We start from the raw sequence: 20,207 nt of genomic DNA, 5'->3' as shown, positions 1-20,207 counted from the left end.
ATCGTTGAAAGGTGAAGGCAAGGTGAGCTGCAGCGGCGTTGTGCTATCTTTGGATTTTCCGACTGACTGGCGTCCCGGCACGAGGCTCGAGTGCCGCACTGATTCGCTCGGTTTATCACTGTTTACGTGTGAGAAACAGACGGGAGCCGTGCCGCGGTTTGGCAGTCGGTGTGGGTACGAGGCGGCAGCAGGTACGAACTGAGGGGGCAGGGTGTTGACGTGGTGGCCATTGGGGGGCTCTTGGTATATTCGGAGCCGTATGCACGATAGCATCCACTGTGTCTGGTTTCTGGGTTTTAGAGAGAGTGCGCCAGCAGTTTGTCTTCTGGAATGTTCTCGCCGTGTGCAGTTTGGATGCTGGCGGCCGGAATAGTGCTTCAATGATGGCATGTGGAGTACTAAAGAAGTAATGATGCGTATTGTGTTTATTCCCTCAGTAGACCAAGCGTGTGGAGTTTGAAAAATGAGGCTTTAACATGTCGTTTTGTAGGGCGGGCAATCACAGCCAAATTTCGACATTTTTCCAAAGAAAATTCAGTGGCTGTATCAATGATTTTTATTAGATCTGCGACCGGCTTCACACCACTTATCGGTGCATCCTAAGGCAATCTGTACAAAAAATAATATAATAAGAGCTCATATAAACTATTCGATCCCCCAGTTCTGAGGTATAAACTGAACTTTTAAACAACCAGTTTTTTTAAATAAACATAAGGAATATAAGTAAGTAATAGTTTATCAAATGTTCAGCACCCCCCACTCTACACACCTTGTACACGTCATCCGGCCTGCGTGAGCGCTTTCCGGGTTTCGGTCAGTCAGTCAGGCCGTGTCCACTGCCGCGCGGCTCCTCTGAGCTTGCACGGTAAGTTCTGACATGTTTACGTGACCCTAATTCCGCTGTTTATTGATGCTAATGTTTGCGCTCTTAGTCGTTCGTGTTCACGGGAGTTTTACCAGCAACGTATTTTATTTTTATTTTCTAGGTCATTGCCGCTGCCATCATTTAAAAAAACATTTTAAAAATGATTTTTAAATTTTAATTACCGCTTTCACCAGATGACGGTATATTGGACGAGAATGGTGGGGAATGTCTACAGGTCAATGTTCAACGTTACCATGTTATAAATAGCGTATGTGAGTACTTTGCCGGCCGGAGTGGCCGAGCGGTCCTAGACGCTACAGTCTGAAACCGCGCGACCGCTACGGTCGCAGGTTCGAATCCTGTCTCAGGCACGGATGTGTGTGACGTCCTTAGGTTAGTTAGGTTTAAGTAGTTCTAAGTTCTAGGGGACTGATGACCCTAGAAGTTAAGTCCCATAGTGCTCAGAGCCATTTGAACTATTTTGTGGGTACTTTCTTACCTCATTCAAAAAACTGGTTGTTTAAAAGTTCAATTTATACCTCAGAATTGGGGGGTTCGAATTGTTTAAATGAGCTCTTATTATATTATTTTTTGTACAGATTGCCTGACGATGCACCGATAAGTGGTGCGAAACCGGTCGCAGATTTAATAAAAATCATTGATACAGCCAGTGCGGAATTTTCTTTGCAAAAATGAGGCTTTCTTGCAATTACTGTAACCTATTTGAAGCCGCGAGTGTAACTTTGCTGATTTGCTATGTGTGTATAAGAAGTGTTGTACGGCAGGTGGTATGTTAGAATCTCCGAGTCAGTCTTGGGTTACATGAACGTTTACTTAGTTGGACCACTGACTGAAGTGGTAAATTTGTCTTTGAACTGTTCTTCTACGCTAGCCGGCCGGTGTGGCCGTGTGGTTCTAGGCGCTTTAGTCTGGAACCGCGTGACCGCTCCGGTCGCAGGTTCGAATCCTGCCTCGGACATGGATGTGTGTGATGTCCTTAGGTTAGTTAGGTTTAATTAGTTCTAAGTTCTAGGCGACTGATGACCTAAGAAGTTAAGTCGCATAGTGCTCAGAGGCCTTTTTTTTTTTTTTTTTTCTTCCACGATTCTGCCGGCGTTACTTAATGTACACTGCTGTTTCCATTTGTTGTTCTTTAGCTTTAAGTCATTCCTTATCTGTTGCAAGTTTTGAGCAATGTTGAGTCAGCTTTTGAAGTTTTAAACTAATGTTCTTTTGAAATTGTTTTAGATGGGTTTAAGTCTTGAGTGTCTGAAACCTCAGTCTTATCTGTAAACGTTAAACCTGAAGTCCGAGACAGGAGCTTAAGCTTATATCTATTATTCTGTAGTTTCAAAAGGGCATTCGATGTCTACTGGTAAATCCTATTCGATGTCTATTGGTTATCCTTTTACATTAGCTGTTTTAGTACAGTAATTGAAATTTCTGCTTATAATTAAAAGGTTTAAGCCTTATTCACTTAACTAAAGTTATTTAATTGCTTAGCGAACGTTACATTTATTAAATCTTCAAAGACCTGAAGACGTTATTGCCGGAGCTTTGTGATGTGTATGCTACTTGTTGACAGTCCTGACTTGCGAGCTATGATACTGTAATGACGCGGCGCTTGCCATCGTGTACGTACTTCTGTATTTCGGCCTGTGCATGTACTGGGACGGCGATGCGTCTGCTGTGGCGTTAGCTCTCGCTGGAGTTGTGTTTCCCGCTGCAGCTGGCAAATCAATTAAGTTTTCCCGATATTCCATTTGATCGGTGGTTTTAAGTTACTGCCATGTTCAGCTTGCCCTACCTTGTGACCTAACGTAACAAACCTTAAAATCTACTTGCTGTACTTGCGTTTACGAACATTTATGTACTTAAGTTTTTGAACGTTTAAATTTCGTGTGTAATTCATTGCCCTTGGTAGTCAGCTGGCCTGACTTGGTTGCATACTTCTTATAATTCACTGGAAGGTTACCAGACTTAAAGATGTAAATTTACCCTCTTTCTTGGAGGATTGATTCTTGTGCTTGGTTGTTGTGCAATTTAAATGAGGAACCTTTACTTAATTCCACTGTTATACTCGTGTGGGTTTTATTTAAGGGCCTTACGGTCGTTTAAATTTTTGGATTACCTAAACTTGCTGTATGCTTAGTTCTAAGAGTGGTCTCTGCGGGGGGTATGGGTGGCTTCGAACTACCTATTGTGATAATCGGTAGTTATTTCAGTTATTATTTCTCCGCTTTAAATTTGCTTGTGTCAGTGAAGCTAGTCGTTTAAAATGATATTTGTCTTGTCTTAAAGACTGCTTATGTAAGGAAAACTTGCTGTTCATTATTATATGTCAGATGCAAGAGAAGATTGTGGTTTTATTTTGAAATAAATTTGTAATTTCTTAAGGAAAAATGATGTGCTCAGCCTGGGTTCTCCCTTCCACGTCTCCTATCCTTTGTCCATCGTATGTTCGGACGTTTGACCAGGTTAAAACGAACATTGGACACACCGTAGTCCAAGAGATATTCGGGTCCCCGACCTCTCCGTTTGCAGACATATGCTTTACCGCTAAACCTTCAGGCTTGCCGCGTGAATAGCTAATTCATCTATAGGTTCTGATGAGTGAGTTTACGAGTTCCGAAATATGTGACATAAATGGCCATCTTTTGACTGCATTGACGTAGAAGCTGAAATTTTTCGCATCTACAAGGGAACGTAGACACTAGCATGTGACAAATTTCGCCTTGATACCTGTGTGCTGAAAAAAGGGGTGTTAGACGGACAGACTGACACACAGACAGATAGACAACAAAGTGATCCTATGAAGGTTCCGTTTTTACCGGTCGAGGTATGGAACATTAAAAATAAATCCTGTTTCATCAGGACAATACTCACGTCCAAGAGCTACTTTGGCGATGGTTAACGGGCTGATTTGAAATTTGAATTGCTGCAATATACAGGGTGATCCAAAAGTGCCTTAACATTTGAAAGTTCAATACTTCATGGAACAACGTAGTTAGAGAGGTAAAAATTCACATATATGCTCTAAATGACATGAGGTCCTACCGAAACAAAAATAAATTGCCCAAAATAACCAATAGATGCCGCTTAATATGATACAAAAGCAATAATTAGCATAACTATTGATTTTTAGCGCAAATGATGTTCTTTATAGCAAATGATCAACTTGTCGGCCGTTATTCAACAACAGTAGTCGTAGTCGCGGGACAATGCTGTGAACAGCACTGCACAGCTTATCAGTAGGTCTGGTGAGGAAGTGCCATCGGATTTTGCCTTTTAGTATCCCTTATAAGGTCAAACGATGGCGGCAGTAATGCGACTTCAGGTAGCCCCACAACCAATAATCACATAGATTGAGGTCTGGGTACCATGGAGGCCAAGCATGTCGAATGTGGTGGGTCAGCACGCGATTCTCACAAAACTACGTGCGCAAGAGATCTTTCACACGCGTAGCAACATGAAGTGGAGCACCGTTCTGCGTAAAAGTCGTACCTTCCAGCACGTGCTTATCAGCCAGGCTAGAGAACATCTGAGTCAGTCTCTCACTACACCTCATTTGATACGCGATTCTCAAGCGGAAGCACTGAGGTGTTGCTGTCCAACGCCAACTGCTGGGCAGTTTTTGCACTCGTTTCTGGTTTCAATAAAATCCTATGTCATTTCAGGCATGGTTGCCAATTTTTACCTCTCTACCTGCACTACTCCGTGAATTAGTGCATTTTCGAATGTTAACAGACTCTTGAGTCACCCTGCACCACCTAGTCTTCAGATTTGGCACCTTTTGGCTTCTACTTGTACTTATGTACAGCATAAAAATTTGTGCCTGAAATTTGTTTTTGGTCAAATGAAGTCGTTCTGGAAAGTAAATATGGGATTGTAATCTATTCCAAGAAGAAACGCTAGTCAAAGACCACAGGTCTCAAATGGGACGTTGATAAACAAAAGCGTTTTTTAACTACAAGTACAACTTAACACTGTTAGGCTGTGATTTTTTTCTGCTTGGCCCGGTATCTGGTCTCGGAGGGCCCAAAGGACTCACTGGAAGGCAGCAGCACTGACCTGGGCTCAGCGAGCGGGTCGAACGGCGGTCCATCGACGTGTGTCCACGGGTAGCCGCCGCGCAGCCGCTGGCGCCGCACCTCCTCGAACAGGTACGTCTGCGGAGGGATCTTGGGCCGCGGCTGCCCGCCCGCTGTGGAACACATGAGAACGCTCGCACTCTCGCCACCAGACTGGCTGCTCGCTTATCGGACGCCGGCGTCGGGCGCCGGGCGCGCGTCGTCTCTGCTGTCATCTGCTGCGCTGCACTCAGGGCGTCTGTGCGATCTCTCTGAAAGGCGAAGAGGCGCGCCGCCAATGCTGCGCCGCGCCGCGCACCGCCGCGCCACGCCGTTCGATATTCACCCGCCGCACGCACGCTGCGCCGCCGCCGCCGCCGCCGCCGCCGCTGCTGCCGTATTCAAGTCAGCCGGCGGCGCGCGCTCTCAAACTTTCGCAATCGCACTCCAGCCGTGACTGCCGTCGCAGCAGCCGTCCCAAGTAGATGCCATTATGTCATGATGAACAAGGGCTTAGAAGGACTGTAGATCGACAGCAGGAAGCCTGTCAGTTTGTGGCGCAATTTCCCATTCAGACGCAAATTTCAGGAGCCTCATGTGTCTGCGATGCTGGCAGGTACGATGGAGAGACGTCTACAGACGTTGAAGTAACCTCTGGTGTACCACAGGGGAGTGTTATGGGACCATTGCTTTTCACAATATATATAAATTGCCTAGTAGATAGTGTCGGAAGTTCCATGCGGCTTTTCGCGAATGATGCTGTAGTATGCAGAGAAGTTGCAGCATTAGAAAATTGCAGCGAAATGCAGGAAGATCTGCAGCGAATAGGCACTTGGGGCAGAGTGTGGCAACTGGCCCTTAACATAGACAAATGTAATCTATTGCGAATACATAGAAAGAAGGATCCTTTATTGTATGATTATATGATAGCGGAACAAACACTGGTAGCAATTACTTCTTTAAAATATCTGGGAGTATGCGTACGGAACGATTTGAAGTGGAATGATCACTTAAAATTAATTGTTGGTAAGGCGGGTGCCAGGTTGAGATTCATTGGGAGAGTCCTTAAAAAATGTAGCCCATTAACGAAGGAGGAGGCTTACAAAACACTCGTTCGACCTATACTTGAGTATTGCTCATCAGTGTGGGATCCGGACCAGGTCGGGTTGACAGTGGAGATAGAGAAGATCCAAAGAAGAGCGGCGCGTTTCGTCACAGGGTTATTTGGTAACCGTGATAGCGTTACGGAGATGTTTAACAAACTCAAGTGGCAGACTCTGCAAGAGAGGCGCTCTCCATCGCGGTGTAGCTTGCTGTCCAGGTTTCGAGAGGGTGCGTTTCTGGATGAGGTATCGAATATATTGCTTCGCTCTACTTGTACCTCCCGAGGAGACCACGAATGTAAAATTAGAGAGATTCGAGCGCACACGGAGGCTTTCCGGCAGTCGTTCTTCCCGCGAACCATACGCGACTGGAAGAGGAAAGGGAGGTAATGACAGTGGTATTAAAGTGCCCTCCGCCACACACCGTTGGGTGGCTTGCGGAGTATAAATGTAGATGTACCTCAAAGTTCAAATTTTTGTTACAAAGGAAGCACACCAGACAAAAAAAATTGGTCATCCCCCAGGAGACATCACACTAAGACCATGTCTCTAGTCCTGATGATGGCCCCTATACGGCGAGGAAGAAAGCCCACAACTTTCTTCATGTACGCCGTATCCAGCTGAAATCACTCACTCGTAACTAGGTCCCGTAGAGCTATCAAAATGAGATGATCTTGGCTGTTGCATTTAATCCGCTGTTTGAAATACTCCCAGGTATTTTTACAGGTTTAAGAGAGGGTGATTTCACGGGCCATTCAAGGGGCGATAGGGCGCCTGACTATTCGTCAAACCAGAAAACGTGTAGCCCTCTGAACACGGTTGTTGCTATCTTACGAGACAGAATCCCTCTTTCCCCTTTTCGTGGCCTTATCCCGTGTCTTACAGGGTCGGTATGTTAATGTGGACTTGGCAGTGTTAGTAGCAGAGGGCAGCCAAATGCCCTTGCTGTCGCCATCTCCTTCCTCTCTCCTACCCCGACTTGCGACTCAATTTGTGTGCCCCACCTGCCTGTGTCTAGTGCTATCCCACTTGAAATTTGGTATAGACGCGGAACATGGGTACCAGCCTGGTATTCACCTACTCAGATGTGGGAAACCGCCTAAAAACCACATCAAGGCCAGAAGGCACACCAGGCCTCGTCGTTAATCTGTTAGGCGGATTCAGTTTAAACGCCCCGTTGGCCCGTCGCTGCGTCCCACGCGTTGCATGTGTTGAAAAGATGTAGCATTGTGATGCGTCGGACCATGCTAAGCGTCTCCATTCAGATGCTCTCGAGTCCCTTTGAGCTCTACGAGCCGATGTAACAGCCTTTTTCAGGTACTCGTCTAAATTTCTAAACTTTCTTTCGCAAAAAATCCCTTGGAAACAGATAGAAATGGACCTGTATTCACAGGTAGAAGCAATTGCTATTGTGTTTGAAACTGACTGGTACCGAAACTACGTGAAACTCGTCTCCGGCCTCTATGGGTCAGGATCTTTTTAAAACCACTGTACTTGCACTACGTTTTATGGCTGCGAGTGATACACCATTGCCGGTCGGTTTGGCCGAGCAGTTCTAGACGCTTCAGTCCGGAACCGCGCGACCGCTACGGCCACAGGTTCAAATCCTGCCTCGGGCATGGATGCGTGTGATGTCCTTAGGTTAGTTAGGTTTAAGTAGTTTTAAATGGTTCAAATGGCTCTGAACACTATGGGACTTAACATCTGAGGTCATCAGTCCCCTAGAATTTAGAACTTCCATTCGAAGGCCACCCTAACCCCTTGCCTACATGTCCGTGCTTGTACATCCACAACAGATTCGCGATGGGTTGCATGTACGGGAGGGCGCTTGAAAAGTCTGTGCAAAGTCCGAGAGATGGCACGACCGGCGCGTATTGAGGTCATGTTTAGTTAGTGCCATCTTTGGAAAGAAGGCAGACCAAGTTTCAGCCATATTCGTCTATTTATTTGTGTTTGGCATTCGTGTGAATAAAGGAAGTCGAGTGACTGTCAAAAAATGGATGAAGAAGAATTTAGTGTGGTGGTTAAACATTACTTTATGAAAGGCAAAACGCCTCAGGAGACTAAAGAGAAGCTTGATAAACATTACGGTGTCTCTGCACCTCCGATTAGAACAGTTTATCAGTGGTTTCAAAATTTTCGGAGTGGCCATATGGGCACAAGCGACGTTGAACGTTCTGGACACCCTGTGGAGGTTACAAGTCCAGAAATCATTGATAAAATCCATGATATGGCGATGGGTGACAGAAGAGTTAAGGTGTGTGACATTCCTGGTCCTGTGGGCATCTCGAATAAATGGGTACATAATATTTTGCATAAACACTTGGACATGAGAAAGCTATCTGCAAGATGGGTTCCGCGATTGCTCACGCTTGACCAAAAACGGAATCGTGTGAAGAGTTGCAAGGATGGTTTGCAGCTGTTCAGGAAGAATCCGTAGGACTTAAAGCGTCATTTCGTCTCTGTGGATGAAACATGGCCGGCCGCGGTGGTCTGGCGGTTCTAGGCGCTCAGTCCGGAACCGCGCGACTGCTACGGTCGCAGGTTCGAATCCTGCCTCGGGCATGGATGTGTGTGATGTCCTTAGGTTAGTTAGGTTTAAGTAGTTCTAAGTTCTAGGGGACTGATTACCACAGATGTTAAGTCCCATAGTGCTCAGAGCCATTTGAACCATTTTTGATGAAACATGGATACATTACTATACGCCAGAGATCAAACAACAATCTAAACAATGAGTTACCAATGGAGAATCTGCACCAAAAAGGCGAAGATTATGGCGACTGTGTTTTGGGATTCACAAGGGATAATCCTCATCGACTATCTGGAAAAGGATAAAACTATTACAGATGCATATTCTTCATCGTTATTGGACCGTTTGAAAACCGAGCTGCAAGAGAAACGCCAGCGATTGGACCGCAAAGTCCTTTTTCATCACGATAATGCACCAGCGCACACCTCAGCAGTTGTGGTCGCAAAATTAATGGAAATAGGATTCCAACTCGTTTCACATCCCCCCTGTTCTCCAGACTTGGCTTACTCGGACTACTAATTGTTCCCCAATTTGAAGAAATGGCTGGTGGGACAAAGATTTTACTCAAACGAGGAGGTGATTGCAGCAACTAATAGCTATTTTGCAGACTTGGACAATTCTTATTATTTGGAAGGGATCAACAAATTGGAACAGCGTTGGATGAAATGTATAAGTCTAAAAGGACACCATGTCGAAAAATAAAAAAGGCTTACCCCAAACGTGTAAGTAGTTTTTATTTTTGCAAAGACTTTCCTAGCGCCCCTCGTATGCTGCAGCTATGCATTCAACGGAAAGCTTTTTCATCGCCCCTTATACAACGCATAAGTGCCGAGTAAAGTTATGAAAGATCGAGAGGCCATGTTCTGCTCTACAACCCAGTTACACTGCCCACTCACATTAATGTAACCACGTGTCAAAAGCCTGAATAACCAACTTTTGCAGTGCAGACCGCTGTGAGATGTACAGGAAGCGTGTCGGTTAGGATTTGGTACTGTAGGTACCAACAGGAATGTGGAACCATGCCGACTTCAGTGCCGTGACCAACTGTAGTTTGAGAATCCATGGCGCAAACAGCCCAATCGAAGTAGTCATAAAGATTCTCGATTAGATTTAAACCCGGGAATTGTAAACCCATCCTGGTGCTCTCCGAACCATGCACGTGTGACACTTTGCATTGTCCTGCTGGTAGATGCCATCGTGCCGAAGAAAAGTAAACTGCATGTAGTGGTGGATATGGTCCCCAACGATAGACGCATACTTGTGTCGACCCACGGTGTCTTCCAGAATGACGAGATCACCCAGGGATTGCCAAAAGGACATTCCCCAGACAATAACGCTCCCTCCTCCGACCTGAGTGCTTCTGACGGTTATTGCAGGGTGTTTGCTTTTAGACGTTTCTCACCGATGGAGCATAAAACGTGATTTATACGAAAAGGCCACCTGTTGCCACTCAGTGGACGTGCAGTTGTGGTAATGGCAAGCAAATTCCAGCGTTCGTCGCCAATAAACAGCAATCAGCATGGGTGCATGAACCAGGCGCCATCTGCGCAGGCCCATACGCAGCAACGTTCGCTGAACGGTCGTTGAGGAGACACTGTTGGTAGCCCCTTGGTTCATCTGAGTGGTCAGATGCCCAACAGGTGCACGACTATTCGCCCGTACACATCTCCGCAGCATTCTTTCATCCCTGTGATCTACGAGCCGTGGTAGCCCACAACTGCCTCGGAGCCGGTTTTGGATAGCACCATTTTACCATGCATTGTGTGTTTGAACCACGGGGGCACGCGAACAGTTCACAAACTTAGCCTTTTCGGAAATGCTTCCACCCTTGGCCCAAAAGTCATGATCGTGCCCGTTTGGACGTCAGATAAATCGCTCCGTTTACGCGTTACGACAATCACTGCACTGTTTTTCGCGTCCCTCCAACACGCTTTGTATAACCTCCACTGTTAGTGCTGACCTCTGCCGTCTGTGAGTGATTATTGCAAGTTGACTTCGAACATAGGCGGTGGTCACATTAATGTGACTGTGCCGTGTAGAAAGTTTCTTGGAAAGGAAAGACAGCCTCAGCACAGATTTGAATGTAGCCAAAGCTATGTGACAAACAAAAAGTCTACGAAGCAAAAATGAGCGTGACGATAGCCAGCTTAAATTTATTAACGAATTTCAAAGTAAAATTCTATCTACCAACATGATAGAAAATCCTAAGAAGGTTTGGCCTTACATTAAGTCAGTAAATGGATCAAAGCCATGTTTTAAGCATTCAGTGATCATATTGGCACCGAAATGGAGGATGACAGAGAGAAGGCCAAACTAATAAAGTCCGTTATCCGAAATAGTTTCATAAGGAAGATCTCACCGCAGTTACTCCCTACAGACGTATGAAATATCGGTCCACCTTTGAGAATGGATTGAAAGGTTTCCTGCAAACACAACCCAGCATGTCATTCTTAACGGGGAGAAATATTAAGAGGTATATTAACATCAGTCGTCCTCCAAGGGAATCATAGCTTCACTAACAAACTTTCAGATGTTGTAAGGCATATCTTCTGAGTATTTTGGTATGCAGGACCCATAATTCCGGCGGTCCGTTACAGAGTTATTATATTTTGTTCGGTTTTTTGTCCCAATTAGATTTGCGTCTGTATTGCACTGATAACTGTGCACCACAGCGCAAATGTCGACTTGCCTTGTTTCCATTCGCTCACGATGCCTGCTGTAGGCAACAGTAGTACCCATTTCACTATTCGTCTTCAAGCTTGCATTCAGCACTGCTCGGTTCTGACTTGGGTTTGTTTTTCTGACTGTGTTAGCTGTACGTAAACAGTGATACACAGTTGCGTGCATAGGTTTCCCAATGAACAACTGGCCGATGTGCACTTCGTGTATAGGTTCTCTGAATGCATTGGGAGAGCGGCACGACGAGTTTCCTTCAGTACCTTCTCGTTTATTACGTGATCTACGCGTCTAATCTTCAGCATTCTTGTGTAGCACCACATTTCAAAAGCTTTTATTCACTTCTTGTCTAAAGTGTTTATCTCCATCTTTTACTTCCATACAAGGCTACAATCCAGACAAATACCTTCAGAAAAGGCTTCCTAACACTTAAGTCTGTATTCATTGTTAATTATATTATTTCTTCAGAAACTCTTTTCTTGACATTACATTTTCTGCTGCGGCCATCATTATTTATTTTGCTGACAAAAAAGCAAAACTCATTTACTACTTTCAGCCTCTCTTCTCCTAACCTAATTCCCTCAGCATCGCCTGATTTAATTCGAGTACTTTCCATTATCCTTGTTTTGCTTTTGTTGATGTTCACCTTATATCCTCCTTTCAAGACATTTTCCATTCTGTTAAACTACTCTTCCAAGTCCTTTGCTGCTCCTGACAGAATTACAATGTCATCGGCAAACTTCAAAGTTTTGATTCCTTCCCTGTGAACTTTAATTCCTACTCCAAACGTTTCTTTGGTTTCCTTTGCTTCAGGCTCAATGTACAGATCTGATAACACCGGGAACAGTCTACAACTCTGTCTCACTCCCTTCTCACCCACTTCTTCCCTTTCATGCAACTTGACTCTTATAAATGTCGTCTGGGTACTCTACAAGTTGTGAAGAGCCTTTCGCTCCCTTTATTTTACGGACACTACCTTCAGACTTTCAAAGCGTGAATTCCAGTCAACATTGTCTAAAGCTTTGTCTTAAATCTATATGTGATATATACGTAGCTTTGCAATTCCTTATCTTCTAAGACAAGTCGTAAGATCACTTGAAATCTGAGGTTCTATCGCCTGTCTCATACATCTCCCACACCAGATGAAAGAGTTTAGTCACAGCTGGCTCTCCCAAGGCTATCAGTAGTTCTGACAGCATGTCGTGTACTGCCGGTGGCTTGTTTCGACTTAGTTCAGTCGCTGCTCTTCTCCCAGTGTCATTCCTCGACTCATCTTCATCTATGCCCTCTTCTGTTTCTGTAATATTACCTTGAAATTCATCTCCCTTGCATAGACCCTCTACATACTCATCCCACCTTGGAGGTTTCTCTTCTTTTCTTAAGACAGGTCTTCATTCTCAGCTCTTTTTAATCATACAGATGCTTCTCTTTTCTCCACGGCTCTCATTAATTTTCCTGTAGGCGGTATTTAACTTCCCATAGTGAAATATACACGTAAATCCTCACATTTGTCCTCTAGCCTGCTTAACCATTTTGCACTTCCTGTCAATCTCATTTTTAGACGTTTGGGTTCCCTTTCGTCTGCTCCATTTGCTGCATTTTATATATTTTCTCTTTTCATCAGTTAAATTCAATATCTCCTGTGTTATCCAAGTCTTTATATTAGGCCTTGTCTTTTTACCTATTTGATCCTCTACTGCCTTCACTATTTCATCTCTCAAAACTTCCCATTCGGCTTCTATAGTATTCCTTTGCTCTGTGCTAGTCAACTGTTGCCTAATGCTCCCTCTGAAACTCTCAATAACCTCTGGTTCTTTCAACTTATGTGGATCCCATCTCCTTAGTTTCCTACCATTTTGTAATTTCTTCAGCTTTAATCAATATTTCATAAACAATAAATTGTGTCCACATCTGCCTCTGGAAATGTCTTACAGTTTAAAAGCTGGCTCTAAAAGCTCTGTCTTACCAATATATAATCAGTCTGAAATCTTATGGTTTCCATAGGTCTCTTCCACGTATGATTCTTAAACGAAGTGTCAGCGATGATTAAATTATGCTCTGTGCAAAATTCAACCAGGCGGCTTCCTCTTTCATTCGTTTCCCACAGTCCATATTCATCTACACTGTTTGCTCCTCTTCCTTTTCCTACTCGCTAACACCAGTGCTCTACACAATTAAATTTTCGTCCACTTAACTATATGCATAATTTCTTATATCTCATCATGCGTTTCTTCAATCTCTTCATCAACTGCGGCGCTAGTTGAAATATAAACTTGTGCTACTGTGGTAGGTGTGGGCTTCGTGTTTATCTCGGATACGGTTATACGTTCACTATGTTGTACATAGTAGCTTATCTGCATTCCTATTTTCTTATTCACTTTTAAAACCCACTCCTCCATTACCTCTATTTGACTTTGTATTAACCCATCATACACCTGACCAGAGGTGCTGTTCCTGCTGCCACCGAACTTCACTACTTTTCACTGTATCTAACTCCAACCGATCCATTTCCATTGTTAAATTTTCCAATTTACTTGCCCGGTTAAGGGATCCAACATTCGACGCTCCAATCCGTAGAGCGCCACATTTGTTTCTCATGATGATGACATCCTCCTGAGAAGTCCCCGCCCGAAGTTCGGAATGGGGAACTGTTTTACATCCAAAGTATATTATCCAAAAGGACGCCATCATCGGTTAACCATACAGGAGAGTTACATGCTTTCGGGAAAAGTTACGGCTATGGTTTCTTCTTGCTCTCAGCCGTTCGCAGTACCAGCACAGCAAGGCCATTTTGGCTGATGTTATAAGACCAGACTGTTGCTCCTGCAAAACTGAAAGGGCTGCTGCCACTCTTCGGGATCCCCACGTTTGCCTCGCCTCTCAACAAGTACCTCTCCATTGTGGTTGCACCTACGGTACGGCTACCTGTATCGCCGAGGCACGCAAGCCTCCCCACCGACGGCAAGGTCCAAGGTCCATGATTCATGGATGAGGGGGCATGGGTGCGGGGAGGGGGGAGGGATTAAAAAATGGAGATTCCATTCTAAGGAATGCATTGCGAATGCTCGCACAAACAATAAACGGTTGTGTATGGTGAATAAAAAAATGGCTCTAAGCACTATGGGACTTAACATCTGAGGTCATCAGTCCCCTAGGCTTAGAACTACTTAAATCTAAGGACATCACACACATCTATGCCCGAGGCAGGATTCGAACCTGCGACCGTAGCAGCAGCGCGGTTCCGGACCGAAGCGCCTCGAACCACACGGACGGCTATGGTGAATAATTACAGGAGAGTTTACGAGCAGGTAAGTGTTATGTCGTTAATACCATAGTGTTTAGGACGCTCTTTGTCTTGTCGGCATTAAAGGATGCCATGTTATCAAAGCACTCAGTCCGAAGAGTGACGAAAGTAGGGCTGCTTTGATGGAGTATCTTCGTATCGAGACAATGCTTCAGCTTCATGCATTTACTTATCGATTCCTGACTTCGGTTGTCCAACGGGATCATAATGTATTTGAACCTTGGCAAGATATGCGCCGCTGTCTTCAACCATTTTCCGACGGTGGCTAAACCAGGATATTTTTCTTATTCCAAGATCTCTTTTACACGTCTAAGTCTTCTTGGCTACCTAGTGAATTTGGAATTCCCGCAATGGTTCATAACGCATCCATTTGGGCTTCCATTCGTGGTTGGTGAAAGAAACTCGGTTTGTCTCCTTTATTTCATATGTATGTAGTTGGTTAACAACCATGTTTGAAAACTTCAGATTTTCTTCTTTTAGTTTGAGTATCTTTCCAAATCAGTCCTTAGATCGTACAGAAGAATAAAATTATGTAAGAGTTCAAAAAATTGTTTTTATTAAAACTAATGTTATAATAAACGCGGTACCGATTGAAGATTTAATTTCCATCACATTCCTCAGTAACAGATTGTGAGCATTTCCGCAGTCTTGAAGAATATTTTTATCTTATGCCAGACGGAACCTCCACTTCTTCCAACTGTTCATCTCGTAAGGCTTCTTTTACTGTGAAGATCAGGCAACGTACTTTGGACAAAGTCTGGTTTAGTGTCCAGGCTATAACTCAGATTACAACTTAGCCGTTTCACAAGAGCATCTCGACTCACAGATTTCTGACATCAAGTTCTTCTCTTTCCTTCGTTCTACATTCTTAGATCTGTGACGACAAAAGTCGGGGAATTTCGCCAGGGAGGAGCTCCACCGTGCGAAACATGGCGCTGCAGACTCTGAGCGACTACTTGCGATGATTAAAACTCATCGAAAGGGTATCTTTCGCTGTCGCACGACGCTCCAGGAGCCTTCAAGCATCAAAGCCCAACTCCACAAACCCCTGAATCGTCTTAGTACCCTAACTAACGATTATAATGCAGCTTAAACTTAGCTGAATGATTACTCAGTTATACTAACTGCTAAGGATATAAGTTTCACAAAACCCCTGAAATATTACCCAACGTGTTTGTACCCTTACAAGGTTTACGTATTACCTTCTCCGATTTTATTTGTTATAAGTCGGTAAATTGAAATATATTTAATTCCACCTAGACATATTTGTGAGTTCTGTGAGCCTTTAATTCTAAGACGTTTGTCTTTCTTTCTTTTCCCCAGCGTTTATCTTGTCTAGTATGGGACCAGATATTCAATAATTGAGAAAATTTTATTTTATTATTTAACTCTCTAGCCGGATGCCCTTCATGACGACACGGTCATAAAGGTAACCTAAAGGAGGATGTACGCCACTGTCTGTGAATCGTGTAAACTTTGTTCTGTGAATTATCGCATTTTAACTGTTTGCATATCGTATTCTCTAAGGCGGAATTTCGAGACCAGCCCGGCATTTACCTAAACGTGCATGAGAAACCACCCGAAAACCACATTCTGGCTGGCCACTGTACCAATCCACAGTAGTTAATCCGCCGCGCGGATTCGATCCAAGTCTCACTTCCGCCCCACAAGACGGCATGCTATGCGTTACCCTATGCGAGCAGGTTCATTAATTCTAAAATGCCATTTACATCCTCCAATTCTGAAGACTTTTATCCTCTTTACAAAGTGATCTTGACTGCAAAAATAACCCCTTCTAGTGATACAACATTTCTCTAGATTTTATTCAGGCCAAAGTATAGTTTCTCACAGCTAATGACATGACTTCCTGCGTTGCTTCAGTAATGCCGCTTTTCACTTCTCGCAAAATTCGGAGAAAATTGAAGAAACAGTCCAATATGGCGCGCATAGCCCATTTATATTATAGGAAAAACCGAGTTAGGGGAAATAAGTCAATTTAGTATCCTACATGAAAGACACTGGTAGACTATGGGTCTCTCCTCCTCTGTCGCAACCAAAATGTTTCAACATTTTCTCGCAATTCGTAAATTTTAGAAGTATTGTAGAAGTCTTGCATTATGTCACATATTATACGACCTCGTCCTCTCGCTCCCTCCTCCCCCGCTCCGACCACTACTGCAAAGTAAAACGGCCCTATTTCGTGCACAACATACTGTAGCTTTACACTAATTACTGCACCAGTTAAAAAATACACACACATTTAGCATATGTATTTTTGGGACCTCTTCCTGGTTTTATTGTTCAACGTTGTGCGCATTAGTTAGTCTGGAGTTATGCTGTTCATCATAGTTGTCTCAGTTTCTCATACTACATATATGTCAAAGTTCAATTAATACCTCACATTTGCGGCTCCTGGAAACTACAATTTTAACTATTCGGTGTATTTAAGCGTTGCTTAAGCGTTGAACACCTGTCCAGTACGAACTGTTTCATATAAGCAAATTGTCAACTGCCCAAGAGTGAGTCACGGTAACCGTATTATAAGCCTTTCTGGTTGCCGCACGATAGGTTCGCGAGAGCGCATCACCTTAATTAGGTCGGTGTAAAGTCTTGGGACTCCACAGTCTGACAACTCCCATGCCTTCAATAAACATCGAGTTTATTAATAAAATTCACTCTAAGGGAAAAAAAACGCGTGCAATGAAGGAATTAGCCGAATTGAATGAAGTCGGTGATGTGATATACATGTGTAAACAAACAAATGATTACGATTTTAGAAAAATTAGATGATTTATTCAAGTGAAAGAGCTTTACAAATGCTTCACACGGCTCTGAGCACTATGAGACTTAACATCTGAGGTCATCAGTCCCCTAGAACTTAGAACTACTTAAACCTAACTAACATAAGGACGTCACACACATCCATGCCCGAGACAAGATTCGAACCTGCGACAGTGGCAGTCGCGCGGTTCCGGACTAAAGCGCCTAGGCTCGGCCACCGCGGCTGGCAGAGCTTTACAAACTGAGCAACTAAATAACGCGTTGGTCAATATCTGGCTGTTATGCAAGCACTTATTCGCCTTGGCATTGACTGATTGACTTGTTAGCTGTGCGCCTGAGCGATATCGCGCAGGATTCTATCCAGCTGACGCGTTTATATTGTCAAAGTCGCGAACTGGTTGGAGAACTCGTTCCGTAGCGCTCCAAACATTCTCAACTGGGAAGAGATCCGGCGAACTTGCAGGCCAACATGGGGTCTGACAAGCAGGAAAACGAGCAGTGGAAACTCTCGATGTGGGCCAACAGGTATTATCTTGCTGAAATGTAACCGCAGGATGGCTTGACATGATATGCAACAAAACGAAGAGTAGAATATCGTCGACGTACATCTGTACTGTAGAGATGCCTTGGATGACAACCAAAGGGGTTCTGCTATGAAAAGAAATGACACGCCAGACCATCACTCCTGGGTGTCAGGCCGTGTGACGAGCGTCAGTCTGGTTGGTATCCCAACACTGTCTGGAGTGTCTCCAGACAAGTCTTCGGGCTCGAATCTGATCGATTTGAGTAAAATAATCTTCAGTGATGAGTCCCGCTTCGAAATGAACCACGATGACAAGCGAAGACTTGTCTGGAGGCGCTCAGGACGGCACCGGGATACCAACCTCACTGCCACTCGCTATACGGCCCGACAAGCAGGAGTCATGGTCTGGGGTGCCATTTACTTTCGTAGCAGGACCCCTTTGGTCGTCATCCGCTGCATCCTCAGAGCACAGTGGTACGTCGACGGTATTCTACAACCCGTTTCGTTGCTCTTCAGGTCAAGCCATCCTGGGCTTACATTTCAGCAAGATAATGCCCGCCCGCACAAGACGGGAGTTTCTACTACTTGTCTTCGTGCTTCCCAAACCCTACTATGGTCAGCAAGATCACCGAATCAATCCTTAAATGAGAACGTTTGGAGCAATATGGGCAGGGCACACTAACCATATCGGGATTTTGACGATCTAACGCACCAATTGGACAGAATTTGGTAGAATATCCCTCAAGGAGGACATCCAACAACTTTATGTCAATGCCAAGCCGAATAAATGCTTGTGTAACGGCCAGAGGTAAACTAACGTGTTATTGACTTCCTCAGTTTGTGAAGCCGTTTCTTTTGAATAAATGAAGCATTTTTTTGTAAAATTGTGATTGTTTGTTTATCTGTACATGACATCACATCTACTGATTTATCTCCCATTCGGATAATTCCTTCGTGGTCCATCGTTTCTAGTTTTTTTCGTATTAGAACTTATATTTTACACACCCAATACTTAAACCAGCACCCTTATATAATACTTTGCAGATAAAAACGATATTGGGCCTTCCCATACGATAGAAAATCCTACGGAAAAATGTTCTTCCTTCTCTCTCAAACGTGACTTTTCTACTAGCTTCGTAATAGGTAGTTGAGACTGAGACCCGAAAATATATGCGACTTAGTCTTGAGCAAAACAGTTACCGACAGGCAAAGTAAGCGTGAAATAACTCAAAAGTGGACGAGAAACTTTGTTAGGAAGTAATTAAGTGCTTTCAGCGATTAGTAGTCGTGCTTCAGTGTTTAAATAGATGATATTCAATTTCAAGAAGGTGTCGATGTGAGGGATTGTCTGATAGAAGAATATTTCTCGGCTCGAATAGCATGTAGGTGGCCACTGAGATTATTTTTTTCGATTTTAAATATTACTGGCATAAACAGTCGAATAATATATGAAGAAAGTACAAATTTAGTTATTACTAGGAGACAATACCTGGAAACGATGGCTCTGGGGCTAACACGACCACATATTTTGCACAGGAGTGCAATGCAAAATCTGTCTTATGCTCTAAAGCAAGTTATAAAACCATTTACCAACGAAACTGAAGTTTCAGACGCTGAAAAATCCAGTGGCATTTGTCAAGCTTGTCCAAGATAAAAAAATCAGAAGACAAAAAGAGGCACGTATTCATCGTCAAAATACTTTTCGTAATGAACATGCTGTAACATTGTGTGATACGTGCAAAGATCAGAAATATGACGAAGATGAAGTCACAATAATTAAATCAAGATTTACTAGCTTTGTTTTTGTTTCAATATTTTTGTATGAATTCCTTAGAAGACTGCCGATTTTAATCGGCCTAAGATTATTACCAGCAATTTAGACACACTGACTGTCTTGTACTGCAAATAAATATTTTAAATAGTAAAACATGGGCGTTTCGTTATAAAAATAACAAAAAACATACTGATTTACACATATTACGTATATTTCAGACTGCTTGTTGAATGTAAGCAAAATGATTGCACGAACGATCGTAGAACTATTAAAGGCTTGAGTTCTCTCGGGCTAATAATAATATGTCAACGTACTCTATCTTTGTGAACTTTTGGCAATCCATAATGTCTCAGTGAAACTGCTGCTCTCTCTGTTTTAGTTTCTTAAGACTCTCATTAGGTAAGCCAGTTTATCTGAGAAGCACCATAGTCTTCTTCTCCACCCTCTTTGTAGGATCAGTGTCGATCGTCTGGGATGTAAAAGATTCTCATTTTCGTAATCGACTGGCAGGGTAATGGGATTTCTAGTTGCGAGCTCACATTTTCTGCAGGATTTTTAAATCATTTCCAACAAATTCCTTA

At 43.7% G+C, this 20,207-nt stretch overlaps 1 protein-coding gene across 1 annotated transcript in view; it reads right to left on the bottom strand.

The window, feature by feature from the left end:
- LOC126484870 (titin) overlaps positions 1–20,207 on the bottom strand; it is a 471,820-nt gene that overhangs the window by 308,750 nt on the left and 142,863 nt on the right. The window contains exon 2 of the mRNA XM_050108484.1: positions 4,937–5,069. Within this exon, the coding sequence (XP_049964441.1) occupies positions 4,937–5,069 (133 nt within the window). The remainder of the gene's footprint in view (positions 1–4,936; positions 5,070–20,207) is intronic.

Source organism: Schistocerca serialis, chromosome 1 (assembly GCF_023864345.2).
Source record: "Schistocerca serialis cubense isolate TAMUIC-IGC-003099 chromosome 1, iqSchSeri2.2, whole genome shotgun sequence".
NCBI lineage: Eukaryota > Metazoa > Arthropoda > Insecta > Orthoptera > Acrididae > Schistocerca > Schistocerca serialis.
The sequence above is the reverse complement of the archived record's forward strand: the minus strand, read 5'-3'. Positions and strand labels throughout refer to the sequence as shown.